Consider the following 19864-nt stretch of genomic DNA (forward strand, 5'->3'; position numbering starts at 1 on the left):
TCCGAAGAACTCTTGCTATTACAGGCAGAGGAGGAAAAGCATATGCCAGAAAAGCATCCCACTTGTGGCCGAATGCGTGCAACTTCGAGGCGGTCTCTGAATAACAGAGTAGAAAAGATCAGTTTTTGTATTTTCCCTGGTGGCAAACAGATCCACTACAGGCATACCCCACATCTGGGTTAGAAGATGGAATACTTGCTGGTTCAGACACCATTCGTTGTGGTCTAGTTTTTTTCTGCTCAGAAAGTCTGCCACCTTGTTGTCTCTTCCTCTTAGATGAACTGCTGATAGGGACTTGATGTTCATTTCTGCCCAAGAGAATATTTAGCTCGAGAGGTCTATAAGGTCTGGAGATCTTGTAGGTAAGCGATCGTCGTGGAATTGTCCGATAGAACTTTCACGTGCTGACCTACCAACAAATGACTGGCTGTCTTCAAGGTTTCCAGGACTGCTTTCAGTTCTCGATAGTTGGAAGACATCCTTTGGATAGGAGGAGGCCAGTTTCCCTGGAAGAAGGACCCTGCTATGTTCGCACCCCAGCCCTTTTGACTTGCATCTGTCATAGATAGGGGCCAGGGATGCCATGGACATGTGTGGGAATGGTCCACCACTCTAATGACTTTTTGCTGATGTTACTGTCCAGATGTAGGGGATCTTTGTCCCATGATTGCAGTATCCAGCCTTGCAGGACTCTCGTATGGTTCTGTGCCCACTGGATGCAAGATGTTAACTGTCCCAGAAGCTTCATAGCATCTCTTATGGAGCATCTCTGGCGATGAAAAAAATGTTGACTTAACATACCAGGTGTTCGGACTTCTCTCTGGGAAGATAAGATTTCTGGTTCACAGAGTCCAGGATGGTTCCCAGGAAAAAGATCTGAGTATTTGGATGCATAGCAGACTTCTCCCAGTTTATGATCCATCCTAGATCTTGTAGCGTTTGGATTGTAAAGTTCCTGTGTAGAATAAGCTCTTCTCGATTTTCCGCTATTGTGAGTAAGTCGTCCAAGTATGGGATGACCAGGACTTGATGCGTTCTCAAGAAGGCTGCGACCTCTATGATTATTTTGGAAAACCCTCTCGGAGCTGATGCAATCCCGAAAGGTAGAGACCTGTATTGGAAGCATAGATTTTCTCCTTGTGGTGAGACTACTGCGAACCTCAGAAACTTCTGAGACGGAAGGTAAATAGGGACGTGGTAATACGCATCCTTCAAGTCTATCGTGCACATGTAGGCTCCCGGATGGATTAATGTTACAGCAGAATTTATTGACTCCATCTTGAACTTCCTGTACAAGAGATGCTGGTTCAAGCCTCTGAGGTTGCAAATCATCCTGTGGGATCCATTTGGCTTTTGAATGAGAAACAAGGAGGAGAAGTGAACGCACTTCCACCTTCCTTTTGGTACTGGTGTAATTACGTCCATCTGAATAAGTTTCTGGACTTCCTGAAAAATTAAAGCAGTCGACTTTTGAGAAGCCAACTTGGTAAGGATAAACTTGTGGGGAGGAAGAGATGTTAATTCTAGCTTGTAACCTTGCTTTATTATTTCTAGAATCCAAGGGTTGGATGTGATCTGGGTCCATTGTGCAAGGAACCCCAGTAACCTTCCTCCATTGCTTCCCAAATGAGGTCAAATTACTGGAGCTAAGGAGGAAGCCTCTACCTCTACCTCCTTTCGGATGGCTCCAGCGCCCTTGCTTGCCTTTGCCTCTGTATGAATTTTTTCGATCTCTAAAGTCCTGAAAGGGCTGTTTTCTGGGTGGCTTCTTAACCTCAGGAAACCCTTTATTTTTGTCCGCCGCTTTCTCCAAAATAGAATCAAGCTCGGGACCAAACACAAATTCCCCTTCAAATGGAATGCTGCAAAGTTTGGACTTTGACCTGAAATCACCACTCCATTGTCTTAGCCATAGCGCTCTTCTGGTTGCAATAGACAAGGCACCTTCTTTTGCCGAAAACCTGACGGATTCACCAGACGCATCGGCAATAAAGGCAGTAGCAGACTTTAATGCTGGAAGAGTCTCTAACAGGAGCTCTCTAGGGGTGCCTTCCCTAATATGATTTTCCAGCTCTGATAACCAGAAATACATAGTACGGGCAACCGAGGTAGTGGCTACGTTAGCTTTTAGATTAAGCATAGTAGACTCCCAAGCTTTTTTAAGCAAACAGTCAGCTTTCCTATCCATGGGATCTTTTATCTGGATAGAGTCCTCAAAGGTGCGCTTTGTCAGTTTTGTCACCTGGACATCAACCTTGGGAGGTGAATTCCAGAAGCTAGATCCTGAATGGGATCTAGCTTCCTCCACTTCCTCAATCTTTAGAGTGTCACGAATAGCTTTAAGCAATTGGTCTAAATCCTCAGAGGAAAACAGATATCTGGATTCCATCTTTGAAGCGGATAGAGAAGTGGATGGCTCCATAACTAACGAGTCCTTAAAAGAAGAATTATCCTCTGAGTCAGGGTCTGATTCTGAGGCGCATATTAGGGCCCTTTTAGGTAGGGGGACGGGAAGGCTAAGCGAGGCCATGAAGGAACGTATCTCCTCCATGAATCCTGTTCTTTCCTCTCTTAGAAGGTTATCCAAACAGTCCTTGCATACTGGTTTTTTATAGTTAGAATTAAAGGAAACCTACCACTTTAAATGGCAGGTTTAAGAAGAAAACACCGAGCACACTTTTTAAACTTTATAGCCGGCGCAGGGAGGTACGCGCTCGGCGCTTACCATGCGCGCGGCTACATAGGAAGTGAAGGAGAGCCGCGCACATGGTAAGCGCCGAGCGCGTACCTCCCTGCGTCGGCTATAAAGTTTAAAAAGTGTTTTAAACCCTGATACACGGGTTTAAAACACTAACAAAAATAAGCTCCGGCACCAGCTCACCCCGAGCTGGTGCTCGGTGTTTTCTTCTTAAACCTGCCATTTCAAGTGGTAGGTTTCCTTTAAGCCTTGTATTGCACATGTTGCATTTACGATAGGCTGATCTCTTCCCATCTTTAGAGGGATCATTACTCCTCACTTTCTCTTTCGGCTCCTACCAAGAGAAAAGTGATAGCTTTTTATAGGGGATATAACATATATTTGAAATAGAGCCCCTACCCCTTTAAATCTATAAGACACTCACAGGGCCCGTAGATTCCATGGCAAGGACCTCGCTAGTGTGAGGGAATAGAATCCCCTGTGTTCTCCCTCTATGTGTCTTTTTCTTTGGCTCTATTGATAGAAAAGACTCCTATGTACCATTTCCCACCATCCCCCCGTGTACACAGATCATCTTTCAGTTACATCCTGTTGGCTATTGGAATGTGGGTATGGTCAGTAGGTCCCTTTGTCTCAAGAACCTATAAAAACTGTCTGCTACCTAAATAAATTGGAATTCTCTCAAACATGTGAAGGTCTGAGTGATTCACCGAGCAGCTCATACTATATAATGATTTGGAACCACACATTACATCAAGAGATGGGGATATTTCCCTGACACTAGGAAAGATAGATACTTCCATGGGCACCTATAATTTATAGGTAAGGGGGGCTTATTCACATACAGCAGAATATATTGCAGTATTATGTACATTGACACATGAGCATAGTGTACAGTACCTTATCGGCGAAGCGGTAGGCGATCTAGACCTCAGAGTCAGAGTGACTACCTGCAACCAAGCTTTAAATTTTGGCGCCGCTGAGCCCCAATACGTCACTTGCGGTGCAGCCGGAAGACATCTAATCCGCGAGCCGGAGCACGTGACAAAGGTTACCACGTGCGCTCCGGCCTTTCAGTGACCCAAAACGTCACTTCCGGTGCGACCGGAAGTTCTCAAGAGAAGCGTCGGAGCATGTGACCGGAGCCACCACATGTGCTCCGACTTCCGGGTACCCTGGATCTACGCGGAGTCGGGGGTAGTGTTGGCACAACAGTCCCCATCGGAGCCAGGGAGGACGCGCGATGCGTCGAGGCGAGGTCCGGGACTGGCAGGGTAAGGGTCAGGCCCGTGCCTGCAGGTTCGTACTCCCCCCACTGCCCCACCTGGAGGAAGCATGTGAGGAGAGTTCCATCTCTGCTCCCTGCCCTGTGTAGGGACAGGAAGACACTGGAGTATAGATGCCGGGGTGGGGCCTTTTAACTTCTCTGCTTCCTGTGCCCACAGAAATCAAGGGGTCATCCTCCAGGTGGGGCCGTCATGGGAACGTAAGGGAAGAGTTTATTTCCGGCTGTGAACATCGTAACCAAAATTAGCACCCAAATGTCTGAATTGTTACTTTTTTTGCCATCGTGCCTTTGAAGTACAATGTTTAAACTCCTCTAATGACAGGGCAAATTTTAACCCCTTAAGGACACAGCCATTTTGTAGCTTAAGGCTCAGCCCGATATTTTGGATTCTGACATGCGTCGCTTTATATGGTTATAACTTTTAAACACTTATTTATCTAAACGATTGAGATTTTTTTCCCCCACATGTTGTACTTCATTTTAGTGGTAAATTTTGTCTGATAAGTTTTGTGTTTATTTACATTAAAAAAAAAAAAAAATTATGAATTTTTAGAAAAATTTGCCATTTTCGAAATTCGAAATCATCGCGTTTTCAGGCAGATAGATTTACCACCTAAATAAGTTGCTGAATAACATTTCCCATATGTCTACTTTTCGGCTTACAAATAGTTTAGCGATTTTCCGTATTTTAAGAATTTACTATTTTTGGGATAAATACTGTTTTGAACGAAATTTTACATATTTAGCATTAAAACCCCCTGTATAACCAACCCATTTTCAAATCTGCACCCCACAAACTATCAGAAACAGCTTTTATGAAGATTTATGAAGATTGTTAACCCCTTGAATCAAAATGTAGGTGAAATTTAGAATGGTCAAATTGTGCCGGTTATACGTTCATTTAGCCCTAAAATTTACACATTTCCAAAAGATAAAAAGAGAAAACCCACCATAGTTTGTTCTATAATTTTTCCTGAGTACAGAGACCCCCCAACATGTAGCCTCGACTTGTTTAATGGGTGTACAGCGAGGAGCAGAAGGGAAGGAGCGCCCTGCAGCTGCCAGGATTTTAGTTTCCTCATTGGCCCATTTTGCAGGCTATAGAATTTTCACTTTCCCGTTATTGGGGCCATGTGACAGCATTTTTTTGCGGGATGAGAGGCTTTATCCATCGTTACCATTTTGGGGTTGGTATCCCCCATTGTTGAAAATTTAGGAACTTTTTTTATGAGGGCAGGAGTAGAAAAGCATCAATTCTGTACTGGATTTTTTACTTTTTTTTTTTGGTGTTCACCATATAGCCTAATAATCATGTTATCTTTATTCTATGGGTCGATACGATAACGGGGATACCATACATCAATATTTTCTTACGTTTTACTAAATTTGTCAAATAAAACCCTAATTTGGGGAAAAAAAAATCTATCATTTTTGTATTGCCGTATTCCAAGTGGCATAACATTGTTACTTTTTTGGCTACGGAACTGGTTGATGGCTTGTTTTTTGCGGGACATGTTGTAATTTGCACCAATATCATGTCGGAGAACATATGTGTTTTTGATCACTTTTTATAGCATTTTTTTGTGGGATTGAATAGGTAAAAATCATAATTTTTGGAGGTTCAATTATTATTTACTGTTATTCTACGGGTTGTTACGGTGAGACTATATATGTGGGGTTTGTGTTAGGATTTAGACTTTTTTTTTTAGTTAAATGTCTGTTTATATGTTTTGGGGCTTTTGGGCATTTTTAGTGATTTATTACTTTATTTTTTTATTGAATTACTTTTTCACTTTTTTTCCATGGGACATGAACAAGCAATCTATACAATTGCCTATACAATTGCATAGGCTTGTGCACTGCCAGTAAGATGACGTCACATATGCCATCTTACTGGCAGTTCTTGCAGGTAACTCCGGGGTCCAGATCGGACAACTCCGATCGTGGGTGTTACACTGGGGTGCCGTCTATCAGTTACAGCCAGCACCCCGTTTTTCCCCGAAGCTGGTTCGGCTCAGATCTTGAGCTGAACCGGCATCGGCTCAGCATCCGATATATCAGACACTGAGCGCTAAGGCACTGAGCTCAGTGTCCGATATATCGGACGCTGAGCGTTAAGCGGTTAATAATCAGGCCTCACCTCATTAGCCAGACATTACTGAACATAAAAAGAACACAGATGCCGGGTCATATGATCTCTATCACTCCATGCACAATCACCGTGCCAGAATCGTGACCTTATATTCATGATCATAATGTCCTGGCAGTGCAATTGTTCAAGTAACAAGCACGCTTTCCAACAGTTTTGTTGGATTTCAGGAAAACTGTCTGAAATCCTAGGGAAGAAAAATTTTGACTGACATTCATTACGCCAGTCTTTTCTTTTTAAAGGGGAACCAGTCACCAGCCCCACACTTGTAAACCACAAAGAGTAAGCAAGTAGGTAAGCTTTCAAAGTTGCTGGCCATAACTTTATAACTTTCCAACGCTGTGTGCACCCCGTAAAATGCACTCCTATTCCTGTTCGGCTTCCAGTCAGGTGGGTGGGGCTATCGTCCCAGCAATCCAAGAAGGAACACTACAACATGGCTACCTCCTCAGCCAACTACGCCTCCTTATGTGCATGGACACGCAGTAAGCACTGCCTGTCGACTGTGCAGAAATTCCAAGGAGAAACTTGCCAGGCACGGTAGTCGACGAGGAGGCAGGTCCATGCAGATAAGGAAGTATAGTTAGATGCCAAGGAAGCCATGATAGAGAGTTTATTTGCTATACTTCTCAGATTATCTCAGTGCTGAAGTAGCCCCTTCTCCTGCCTTGTGTCCATCTATAATATTCAGTCTCATAGAGGGGAGTGGCTTCTGATCCCTGCTCACAGAGGAAAAGGTCATATGGCAGTGCTCTCTCTGTGTATGTAGCAGAGCTGAGGGTGTACATCTGTGGATACACATGTCTCCTACGCAGAATAGTGAGGTACAAGAGCTCGCCTGTTACTATCAGTTCCTCTATTGCAGGCTGTGATTATACAGAACTTTCTCTTCACCTCACCCTTCCCCAACCTTGTTTTCAGCACTTTGTGCCCTGTGCAGAGAAGCTATTAACCCCAAGTGCTCACCCAGCACAGGCTATACACTTCAAGTAACATTTTTACTTATGATTTCTTACACTTATTACATGTTCCCTGCTCCTCCATGTGATGTAAGCTGCCAGACTAGTCATCCATTGTACATGCATGCTGCATGTACACTGTTCAGTAGAAATTACTTGTGGTAATTAAGAGAGAAAACAAGGCATCATGGCATCTGTATGCACCAAATTGGACTTCAGGGCAAGTACAGGAAGATGTTAGTCTCTGCCCACTTGACCACTAGCCAAAAAGATTTTTTTTCAGAACAGAAAATGCCATAACTTTGGGAATTTGGTAAAATCATTATAACTTTACAGTTACCCTTTAACTGATTATGGCACAGGAAAGCTCAATACCGTCGCCTTACGGTAACAATATATCCCTTTCTGGAACATGATCATGAGATTAGACAAATGCATACCTTCCCATTGGGCCCATAAGGGTGCGACCAATGCTGAGCAATTAGTTTTCAGGATCGATATAACATCCCGCCTATGCTTATGCCAATATGCCAGTCTTAATACATTCCCCCAAATGTGTTTGAGCCAGACAACCCTTTTCACAGCCATAACCGAATCGGATAAATCTTAAAGCACAAATGTAATTTTACATTCACAATCCTTACCTCTCTAGGTTGAGGCAGAATAGCAACAGTCATAGTGCTTGTATGAATTCTTCCTTGTTTCTCAGTCTTGGGTACTCTCTGAACTCTATGGACACCCCCTTCATATTTCAGTTGCTTATAGGCATTAAAACCACCAACACTTGCGGTTGCATGTCGAACTCCTCCTTAAACAAAGAAAATATTAATTGGTACAACCACATTATGAAAATATGCCCTCTTAAAATATATTTAATTCATGTAGCATTATTCACCCAAGTCACTGCGAAAATATTCCAATATGTCAAAGCTCCAGCTTTTATAGGAGGCGTATCTCTGATACATATCAAATATCTCAGCAGTGAAGAGCATTGCTTCTTGTCCTCCAACACCAGCTTTCACCTCTAAAATAAGATTGCAGTTGTCAGCGTCTTCTTTGGATATTAAGAGCCAAGCCATCTGTGCAACAGAAACGGCAAAATAATGTGAGCACATACAGCATAAAAAAAATTTCTATAGTAGAAACACAACTTTAAAAACTAAAATATTACTGTGTTTACATTGCCATCCTCATCAAAAACATAAAACTGGTTTTACCAACACAGTCATTGCTCTATATCACAAGATTTATCTGGTTTGTGTGGACACTAGGTCAACATAAGTCAATCCAGCATCAAGGGGTGTAATTTAGCACAATAGAAGTTTGTTACGCTTGGGTTTATAGGTCTATAAATACTCAATTTCCGGCATCAAAAAGTTGAATGCCTGTAGTTATGCTATTTTTGGTGGACACAACTTTTGAGGCACTAACACAATCACAGCAAACCTGTCATAGATATTATTATTAACGCCCCCTCCAATGATTGCATGAGGACCTCTATCATGAGACCACCAACAGGTGGGTGTGTACAGTCATGGGCAAAAGTTTTGAGAATGATACAAAATGTTAATTTTTACAAAGTCTACTGCATCAGGTTTTATAACGGCAATTTGCATATACTCCAGAATGCTATAAAACAGCAATTAATTGCAATGTCAATATTTGCCTAGAAAATCAACTTTTCCCCCCCAAAGCACATTTCAACTTCATTGCAGGCATGCATTAACCCCTTAAGGACGGAGGGTTTTTCGCCTCATTTCTCGCTCTCCAACTTCAAAAATCCCTAACTTTTTCATTTTTCCGTGTACAGACCTGTGTGAGGGCTTATTTTGTGCGTAACGAATTTTACTTTCCCGCAATGTTATTTATTTTAACATGCCGTGTACTGCGAAGCTGAAAAAAAATTCCAAATGTGGAAAAATTGAAAAAAAACCGCACGTGCGTCACGTTCTTGTGGGCTCAGTTTTTACGACTTTCACTCTTCGCTCCAAATAACATGCCTACTTTATTCTTTGGTTCGGTGCGATCGCGGTGATACCAAATTTATACAGGTTTTATTGTGTTTTAATACATTTTCAAAAATTAAACGAATGTGTACAAAAAAGAAAAATTTTTTTTTGCCATCTTCTGACGCTAATAACTTTTTCATACTTTGGCGCACGGAGATGTGTGAGGGGTCATTTTTTGCGAAATGAGGCGACGTTTTCATTGCTACCATTTTGAGGTCTGTGCGACATTTTGATCATTTTTTATTTCATTTTTTATGTTATGTAAAAAGGTGTAAAAGTCGCATTTCGGACATTTGGGCGCCATTTCCCGCCTCGGAGGTCACCGCCGGCCGTAACCGTTTTTATATTTTGATAGATCGGGCATTTTGGGACGCGGCGATACCTAATATGTTTGTGATTTTTACTGTTTGTTATGTTTTATATCCGTTCTAGGGAAAGGGGGGTGATTTGAACTTTTAATATTTTATTGATTTTTTTTATTTTTTAAACTTTTTTTTTTCACTATCTTTTAGACCATCTAGGGTACATTAACCCTAGATAGTCAGATCGCTGCTACCATATACTGCAATACTACAGTATTGCAATATATGGCATTTTTGCAGCACATTCATTACAATGAGCCACTGGCTCATTGTAACGAATATGCAGCTGCCAGATAGCCTCGTGTCAAAAGAAGACACGAGGCTACCATGGCAACCGATCGCCGCCCCCCGATGACGTTCGGGGGCGTGGCGATCGAAAAAAAGATGGCGGCGCCCGCGCGCCGCCGTCTTTTAAACGCCGCCGGCGACTTTGCCGGCGGCGTTTAGGGGGTTAATAGCCGCGATCGGTGCAGGCACCGACCGCGGTTATTAGCGGTGGGGGTTTTGTGCAAAATGCAAAAACCCCCACCTCTGTATGAAGAGGACTCAGCCCGTGAGCCCTCTTCATACATCCCTTATACCTCTGCGCCGTAGAGCTACGGCGCAGAGCGTTAAGGGGTTAAAAGGAGGAGCCAACATTGTTTCAGTGATTGCTCCATTAACACAGGTGTGAAGGGGGCTGGAGATCAAACTGTCATGATTAAGTAAGAATCACACCACTGGACACTTTCAAAGGAGGATAGCTCTTGGCATCATCGTTTCTCTTCTGTTAACCATGGTTATCTCTAAAGAAACACGTGCAGTCATCATTGCACTGCACAAAACTGTCCTAACTGGGTAGAGTATTGCAGCTAGAAAGATTGTTGACTGAGGTGCATTCTATCGTATAATCAAGGAATTCAAGGAAAGAGGTTCCATTGTTGCCAAAAAGGCTCCAGGGCCGTTTCTTACAAGTGTTTCAGCTTCTGGATCGGACTACCAGCAGTGCAGAGCTTGCTCAGGAACGGCAGCAGGTGCGAGTGCATCTGTGAGACGGAGACTCTTGGAGCAAGGCCTGGTGTCAAGGAGGGCAGCAAAGACACCACTTCTATCCAGAAAAAAAAAACCATCAGGGACAGATTGATATTCTGCAAAAGGTACAGGGAGTGCACTGCTGAGGACTGGGGTAAAGTCATTTTCTCTGATGAATCCCCTTTCCGATTGTTTGGAACATCTGGAAAGCAGCTTGTTCGGAGAAGACAAGGTGAGCGATACCACCAGTCTTGTCTCATGCCAACTGTAAAGCATCCTGCAACCATTCATGTGTGGGGTTGCTTCTCAGCCAAGGGAATCGGCTCTCTCACGGGGGGGGTCCATTTACTTACCCGGTCCTGTCGCGATCCAGCAGAGCGTTCTCCGACGAGGATTCGGGTCTTCCGGCGATTGACTAAGGTTGTGCGCCCGATGTCCACCAGGTGTTGCTGCTGCGCCGAGGTCCACCAATCTATTCCTGGTGCATGTGAGTGATTGATTTTACGACAATTCGGTTTTTAAATTCCGCAGTTTTTCCAAAGCCATGCCCCCGATTTCTGCCACGTGAAAGCCAGCGCGATTGCGCCAAAATTCAATCGTGTGCACCAAAATCCCGGCGGAATTCGACGCAAAGCTGAAAAAGTCGGGAAACCCGACGAAAGTGCAGCCGCGGAGCCCTTAGAAAATGAACCTCACAGTCTTGCCTAAAAACACATTCACAAATAAAGAATGGTACCAGAATGTCCTCCAAGAGCAACTTCTCCCAACCGTCCAAGAGCAGTTTGGTGATCAACAATGCCTTTTCCAGCATGATGGAGCACCTTGCCATAAAGCAAAGGTGATAACTAAATGTCTCAAACTAAATGGCCTGAAAACTCCCCAGATCTTAATCCCATTGAGAACCTGTGGTCAATCATCAAGAGACTGGTGGAAAAACAAAAACCAACAAATTGTGACAAAATGCAAGCATTGATTGTGCAAGAATGGACTGTTATCAGTCAGGATTTGGTCCAGAAGTTGATTGAGCGCATACTAGGGAGAATTGCAGAGGTCCTGAAGAAGAAGGGTCAACACTGCAAATATTGACTTGCTGCAGTAACTCATTCTAAGGGCTTATTCTCATGGCCGTCTGCGGGGACGTACATGCGACAGCAATAGTGGCACGGCAGGGATACGGTGCCACACGTGTGGCACCGATCCAGGCTGCACACCGCAATAAGATAGAGCATGCTCTATCTTTCGGCGAGTGTGCGGCCGTGTGCCGCTATTCTATATGGAGGGAGGAGGGGTCACCTCCTCCTCCTCCTCTCCAGCACATGGCGGTATGCCCGCATGTACCCTAACTGTCAACAAAAGCTACTTGTTACTCATAATATGATTGCACTTGTATTTTTGCATGTGATAAAAAACATCTGACAAACACACATAAAAACCAGAGGGCAACAGATCATGTGAAAATATAATATTTGTGTCATTCTCAAAACTTTTGGCCATGACTGTACCACTCACCTCCCCATGCCCGTTTCCAGCTATTTTTTTTTGCTATATCTTAGTATGGCCCATCTGACAAATTAAAGTTTCTTAGGCAGTGCCAGGAGGCCTCGTGCTGTGCATAATTTAGTTTGCGACAGAGCACCTCATGCAGATAATCATATTTTAATGCAAATTGGCCGTTCTAAGATATAGTAAAAGATGGCTGGGAGGATGCACAGGATGGGCAAGTGGTAATTAAGTGTACTCATTCATCATCTGGTAATCTGATGGTAGAGGTCCTTTAAGTTTCTTCCTTCTCTTGTCACTAGTTACATTTTCACAGCACAAACCGATTTCAAGTGTCAGTGGTAAAATATAGATAAACATTTACATCAGTTAACTGAAGTATCATTGTCAAGAGTGGGCCCTTGTGGCTCCAGGACAATATACCGATGTCATACAGAGAACGATGGGGGGTTCCGACACCACACAGATAAACCAAGTAGCCGCATCTAGGCCAAACCATGAATTGGGGGTACTTTTTTTTATATATGGCTTCTCTATTATGCATTCATACATGTAAAGCATGGTATGTCGGTGTAAGATGGTGTACTTTTTTAATCATAACTGTATTAAATTTTATGACATTCATAAAAACTATGTTTTCCCAGGAAGACAAATTAAGCCCCAACGTGCTGATCAGTGGGGGGGTCTCAATGCTGAGACCCTCCCACAGATTACGAAAATGAGGGTTCTGACTGATCTTGTTGCTCCATAAGAGTAATGGAGCAGATGGCCATGCATACATGGACCCCGTTGGACCCTTCGTTTTCGCGATCTGCAGGGGTGTCAGCACTGAGACCCCCACTGATCAGCAAGTTAGGCCCTATCCTGTGGATAGGGCCTAACTTGTCTTCCTGGGAAAAACCCTTTAAAGAGAACCTGTCATGCAAATTAACCCACCCAAAATAAATATTTCATTAAAAACTATGATTAAAAAGCATTGCCCTTATTGCTAAATGGTTCCTTTTCATGCCTTTGTTAAGAAAATTTGTTTGTAAAGTTATATGCAAATCACCTGATGCAAGTTAAATGTCACTATGCGAGTCCAATGAGGCCTTACATATTCATGGGTTACTTGCATTTCCCTGCCTCCTTGTTCCTGATGGACAGGTCTCAGTGCTATATAACATGCTATTGAGGGAGAGCTCTGTTACATCATGTCATGTAACCGGGGTGACATCTAAGGTTGTATTTGTGTGTGCATCCGATTATTTGAAATCACAGCAGTCTCCATGGAGGATGGGGAGTAATAGAAGTCCATGGAGGCAAGAAATTCCAGCTTCCACTTTTTAGAGAACATTTCAAAATGAAAGCAGAGACCCGATTGCTTTCCATCCTAGTATCATAACATGCACCATGTCATACACTGTCTACTTCACCTGGTATTTAAGATTGAGAATCTCCTCCTCACAGGACTCAATGTCTGTTTGGGCCAGAGATTTTAGATCTTCATTTTCCTCTACAAATAAGTAAAAGGAAAGGATTAGTCACCAGAAATATGAGGAATAAAACACTTTCAGCCATTTAGTACACCTGCACCAATTCATAGCTATTGCCCTTAAGATTAATTTGCCCCAAACACATAAGGAGGTCACACAAATCTGATAAGTACTAGGTCACTGGAGGATAAAGTTTAAACCCTCAGGGACCAGCCTATTTAAGGCCTAAATGTCTAAGAATTTTTTCTTGTTTTTATTCCATCACCTCCCAAAGGCCATTATGTTTTCTTCATCATAAGCATACAAGCGCTTAGATTTACATTTTCTCTTCTGGGGTGGGAGATTTACCCTTTTGAAATTTATTCACAGTATGAAGTACAAGATACATTTAGATACAGCTTTATTTGTGAGGGTTGCCTTTCAATGTGAATTGAATAATATTTATTACCGTATATACTCGAGTATAAGCCGACCCAAGAATAAGCCGAGACCCCTAATTTTACCATCAAAAACTGGGAAAACCTATTGACTCGAGTATAAGCCGAGGTAGGGAAATGCATTGGTCACAGACCCCCCCCCCAGTATGTAGTCAGCCTGCCCCCAGCAGTATACAGCCTGCCCAGCGTTAAAAAAAAAAAAATAAATAAACTTATATACTCACCCTCCGGTGGCCCCGACTTGCAGCGCTGCTCCCCCGATGTCCGCGCGGGTCCTCTTCTGGGTTCCGCGGCCGTCTTCTTGCTTCTCTAACTTCGTGCCGGGCGCCGCCATTGCTCTCCCGCAGACAGCGCCTAGTATGACGCGCCGCTGCTGACGTCATACTAGGCGCCGCCTGGAAGAAAAACAATGGCGGCGCCCGGCACGAAGTTAAAAAAGCAAGAAGACGGCCGCGGAAGCCAGAAGAGGACCCGCGCGGACATCGGAGGAGCAGCGCTGCACGTCGGGGCCACCGGAGGGTGAGTATATAAGTTAATTATTTTTTAAATATTTTTTAAGTATATATATTAAGTATTGACTCGTGTATAAGCCGAAGGGACGTTTTTCAGCACATTTTTTTGTGAAAAACTCGGCTTATACACGAGTATATACGGTACATTTCATAACTTACCAGGTGTGCCCCATTACATTCCTAAAAAGATTGCCAAGAAGGAAATCTTTTCAAAATTTATGAATATAATCCATTCATAAGTGAACCTGTCACGACATTTTAAACCACTAAACTACTATCACTACTTTCATATAAAATATAACTTTTATTAGTATTGCTATTAAAAAGCAGAAAAAAAGATGCTTGCACGGATATATCATTTTCTGCGGATACAGAAATAATTCTCAACCGAGGGTTAAAGTGTCTTGTATTAGTTTGGTGTCTTTTCAATGCGAAAGAGGGCAAACTCAGGTGCAGTACTAACACTCAATCACTAGATGCCCCTAGAACACTACATAATATCAGCAGGTGGATCACTCTGATGAGGAGCATGTCCAACAGCGATGACCCCCATTAAAGGTATAGAGGGGTGAACAAGTCAATATCAATATGATCAGTGAAATTAAGGTATGGTCCTTTCTAGAATTACCTCTTCTGTGAAATCTCACTTGTTCATACCTATAACAAAATCACCTCTGCCAAGAAATACAGACAAAACAGGAATTACGGGCAGTTAACCCTTTAACGCTCTGCGGCAGATATCTGCTGAAGGGATACACCCTTCAAAAAAAAGCCTCACAAGCGGTCGGCAATCAGTTGCCATGACAGCTTTGGGACTTTGTCAGACCCGAGGCTGCCGGGTTTCTTAAGAATCTTATGTAACAACACCATATGTTGCAATACAGTAGTATTGCAGTATATGGTAGGGACGAAGCTCTAAGAAATAGTGAAAAAAATAAAAATAAATAAACATATTAGGTATTGCCGCTTCCCAAAACGCCCGATCAAAATATAAAAACGTTTATTTCCGGCAGTGCACTACATAACGGAAAATAGCGCCCAAATGTCCAAAAAGCGACTTTTACACCATGATGTCGCCCAGTACTCAAACGATAACGATGAAAGCGCTGGCTCATTTTGCAAAAAATTACACCTCACAAGTATGAAAAAGTTCTTAGCGTTAGAATTAAATTTGGCATCACAGTGATTGTACCGAACCAAAGAATAAAGCACAGGTGTTATTTGGAGCGCACAGTGAAAGTCGTGAATGTGTTTTTTTTTTTTTTAATTTTTCCACATTTGGAATTTTTTTCCAGCTTCCCAGTTACACAACATGGAAAAAATAACATAACAGAGAAGTAAAATTTGTTGCACACACAATAAGCCCTCACGCAGCTCTGTAAAAATCACAAATTTAGGGATTTTTGAAGGTGGAGAGTGAGCTATGAGCGAAAAAACCCTGCGTCCTTAAGGAGTATTAAAGAAAAGGAGGATTTATCTACAGCTCACATTCTCAGCTATGTATTTCACTGTCTGTATCTCCGGTTGTGTCAGCTCAAGATCTGAGCCGAATCGGCATCGGGAAACAAGGGGTGCCGTCTGTAACATAACCGACACCCCAGTGTAACACTTGCGATCAGAGTGGGCTCCAATCGTGGGTGTTTAGCCCGTTAAATGCAGCAGTCATCGCAACCACAGCATTTACCATGCCTCTGGGGGGGAAAGGGGGGGGGGGTGTCCTTTCCCCCACGAACCGTTGTCGGGGGCGCCGATCGTTGTTATGGCAGTGCTGGGGTCCGGTCTGGTCCCAAGAGCTGCCTGCAGGCAGTGCCAGTAACATGGCGTCTGTGAAGTCATCTTAAAGGCACAGTGTCAGCCTATGCATGTGCATAGGCTGACACTGCTAATATCCTGCAATACATCAGTATTGCAAAGTATTATCATGAACAAGCAATCAGATAATTGCTTGTTCATGTCCCATGGTGAAAACTGTAACATAACACAAAGAGACATAACTCAAAAAAAGTCTAAATCATAACACAAACCCCACATATATAGTATCACCACGTCCATAACAATCCATAGAATTACAATAAATAATTAATGAACCCGCATGATGAACGCTGTTAAAAAAACCCAGTTATAGACCCTCCAAAAGAATTATGATTTTTACCTATTCAATCCCAGCAAAAATGCTATAAAAAACAAGCCATCAACCAGCTCCGTAGCCAAAAACGTAACAATGTTATGCCACTTGGAAGACGGCAATAGAAAAATTATTTGACAAACATAAGTAAAACATAAGAAATAATATTCATGTATGGTATCCCCGTAATCGTATCGACCCATAGAATAAAGATTACATGATTATTAGTCTATACCAGTGATGGCGAACCACTGACACGCGTGTCAGCGCTGACACGCGTAGCCATTTTTGGTGACACGCGGCTGCCCAGCGCCCGCGGTCCGCCTCCCTCCCTGTGTAATGTGCTGCCCCTGTGTAATGTCCTGCCCCCGTCCCTGTGTTTCTGCCCCCTGCTTACCTGTCCGGCGCCGCGTTGGTCCGCCCACCGTTTGCAAGTCCTCCGGCTCCTCCAGGCTGCAATGCGCGCTGCTCGTCACGTGACTGAGGCGACCTGACGTCGGGTCACGTGACCCGAGGTGCGCGGTGCAACCTGGAGGAGCCGAGCCGCCATTATCGTCAGACCTGCAGTAAAGCTACAGGGAAGAAGACATCACTGGGTAAGTATATAAGTTTATTACTATATTTTATTTAAAGGGAGGGCGCTGCTGGACATGTCATTAATAAGGGGAGGGCGCTGCTGGACATGTCATTAATAAGGGGAGGGCGCTGCTGGACATGTCATTAATAAGGGGAGGGCGCTGCTGGACATGTCATTAATAAGGGGAGGGCGCTGCTGGACATGTCATTAATAAGGGGAGGGCGCTGCTGGACATGTCATTAATAAGGGGAGGGCGCTGCTGGACATGTCATTAATAAGGGGAGGGCGCTGCTGGACATGTCATTAATAAGGGGAGGGCGCTGCTGGACATGTCATTAATAAGGGGAGGGCGCTGCTGGACATGTCATTAATAAGGGGAGGGCGCTGCTGGACATGTCATTAATAAGGGGAGGGCGCTGCTGGACATCTCAATACAAAATTAGTTTTTTTTCTAAAGGTGACACAGGTCCTGATTTATGCTCGTTTTTGTTGGTGAATTTTGACACACCAAGCTCAAAAGGTTTCCCATCACTGGTCTATACGGTGAACACAAAAAAAAAAAGTAAAAAATCCAGTGCAGAATTGATGCTTTTCTACTCCTGCCCTCAAAAAAAAGTTACAAAATTTTCAACAATAGGGGTTACCAACCCCAAAATGGTATAACTGGAAAAAGCATCTCATCCCGCAAAAAAAAACATGCCATCACATGGCCACAATAACGGAAAAGTGAAAATTTTATAGCCTACAAAAGGGGCCAATGAGGAAACTAAAATCCTGGCAGCTGCAGGAACAAATTGTATGGTGGGTTTTCTATTTTTTATCTTTTGGAAATGTGTAAATTTTAGGGCTAAATGAACATATAACTGTCAACATTTGACCATTCTAAATTTCGTCTCCATTTTGATTCAATTACTATGAAGATCTCAAGGGGTTAACAATCTTCCTAAAAGTTGTTTCTGAAGTTATCCCCAAAATAGTGAATTCTGAAAATCCAGAAAAGGGATATTAGATTTGTAAGCCGTATGACTTAAAAATATGGAAATGTTTATTTAGGTGGGAAATCTCTCTGCCTGAAAACGCAATGATTTTGAATTTCGAAAATGGCAAATTTTTCAAAAAAATTCATCATTTTTTTCTTAAATAAACGCAAAACTTATCAGCCAAAATGAAGCACAACATGTGGGGAAATAACAATCTCAGAATCATTTTGAGAAGTTCAAAAGTTACAACCATATAAAGCGACGCAAGTCAGAATCCAAAAAAATGGGACTGAGCCTTAAGCTACAAAATGGCTGCGTCTTTAACCCCTTAACACCGAAGCCACTTTTCACCTTCCTGACACGGCCCATTTTTTTCAAATCTGCCCTGTGTCACTATAAATGGTTACAACTTTGAAACGCTTTAACACATCCAAGTGATTTTAAAATTGTTTTCTCGTGACACATTTTACCTCATGTTAGTTTAAAAATTTTGGTGGTATGTTTTGCATTTATTTATGAGAAAATCAGATATTTGGTGAAAATTTGGAAAAATTCTCAATTTTCGAAATTCAAAATGTTCTACTTTTTCCACACATAAGTCAAACCACCAAAAAATTTAATAACTAACATTCACCAAATGTCTACTTTATGCCTCCGTGGTTTTTTTTATACATCCTCTCATTTTTGTAGGATGTTATGGGGCTTTGAACGTTAGGTGCAATTTTTCACATTTTCATAAAAAAAGCAAAATCCTGCTATTGAGGGACCTGCTCAGGTTTGAAGTCACTTTGAGAGGCCTAAATAAAAGTAAACCCCATAAATTACTCCATTATAGAAACTACACCCCTCAATGTAGGTAAAACAACTTTTATGAAGTTTGTTAACCCTTTAATTGTTTTACAGGGGTTAAAACAAAATCGGATGCAATTTCAAAATAAATTTTGTTTTTTGGCTAAATGAATGTGTTTTTCATAAAATGTACAAATTCTCAGTGGATAAAATACCAAAACGCTCCACAAAATTTTATACCCAATCTCTCCTGCGTATAACAATCCCCCATAAGTGGTGGTAACCTGCTGTATGTGCACACGCCAGGGCACCAAAGAGAAGCTGCGCCATTCAGAGCAGATTATGCATTGTCACTTTTTATTGGCTATACAATCTTTATTTTTTTGGCAATTTGGACATATAAGGGCTTATTTTTTGCGACATGAGATGCACTTTACAAATACTTCATTTTAGCGGGTCATTAGCTTATTGATGAGATTTTATTAACTCTTGAATGTATGGGTGAAAAGAAAATTGTCAATTTTGGTTTACCTTATATACTCGAGTATAAGCCTAGTTTTTCAGCACAAAATTTGTGCTCAAAAACCCTAACTCAGCTTATACTCGAGTCAACTAAAAACATAAAGACAAAACTCAGAAGACAGAAGAGGACCTATGGGGGGACGTCGGAAAGATGAGTACAGTGTTATTTTTTTTCCTACTACAGGGGCTGGGCAGGCTGTATGCTACAGGGGCTGGGCAGGCTGTATGCTACAGGGGCTGGGCAGGCTGTATGCTACAGGGGCTGGGCAGGCTGTATGCTACAGGGGCTGGGCAGGCTGTATGCTACAGGGGCTGGGCAGGCTGTATGCTACAGGGGCTGGGCAGGCTGTATGCTACAGGGGCTGGCAGACTATATACTAGGAGGCTGTAACCAATGCATTTCCCACCCTCAGCTTATACTCGAGTCAATAGGTTTTCCCAGTTTTTTTGTGTTGAAATTAGGGGTCTCTG

General features: G+C 42.7%; 1 protein-coding gene across 3 annotated transcripts in view; it reads right to left on the reverse strand.

Annotated features, from left to right (window-relative positions):
• The window catches only part of MTRF1L (mitochondrial translation release factor 1 like), a 38138-nt gene that overhangs the window by 16334 nt on the left and 1940 nt on the right, over window positions 1–19864 (reverse strand). For 2 of the 3 annotated variants that reach the window (XM_072140972.1, XM_072140969.1), the window contains 3 exons: window positions 13392–13471; window positions 7990–8173; window positions 7739–7902 (listed from right to left, as the gene is read on the reverse strand). In XM_072140972.1, coding sequence (XP_071997073.1) covers window positions 7739–7902; window positions 7990–8173; window positions 13392–13471 — 428 coding nt within the window. The remainder of the gene's footprint in view (window positions 1–7738; window positions 7903–7989; window positions 8174–13391; window positions 13472–19864) is intronic. The other variant, XM_072140971.1, reaches the window with a different exon arrangement.

Source organism: Engystomops pustulosus, chromosome 3 (genome assembly GCF_040894005.1).
Source record: "Engystomops pustulosus chromosome 3, aEngPut4.maternal, whole genome shotgun sequence".
Classification (NCBI taxonomy): domain Eukaryota; kingdom Metazoa; phylum Chordata; class Amphibia; order Anura; family Leptodactylidae; genus Engystomops; species Engystomops pustulosus.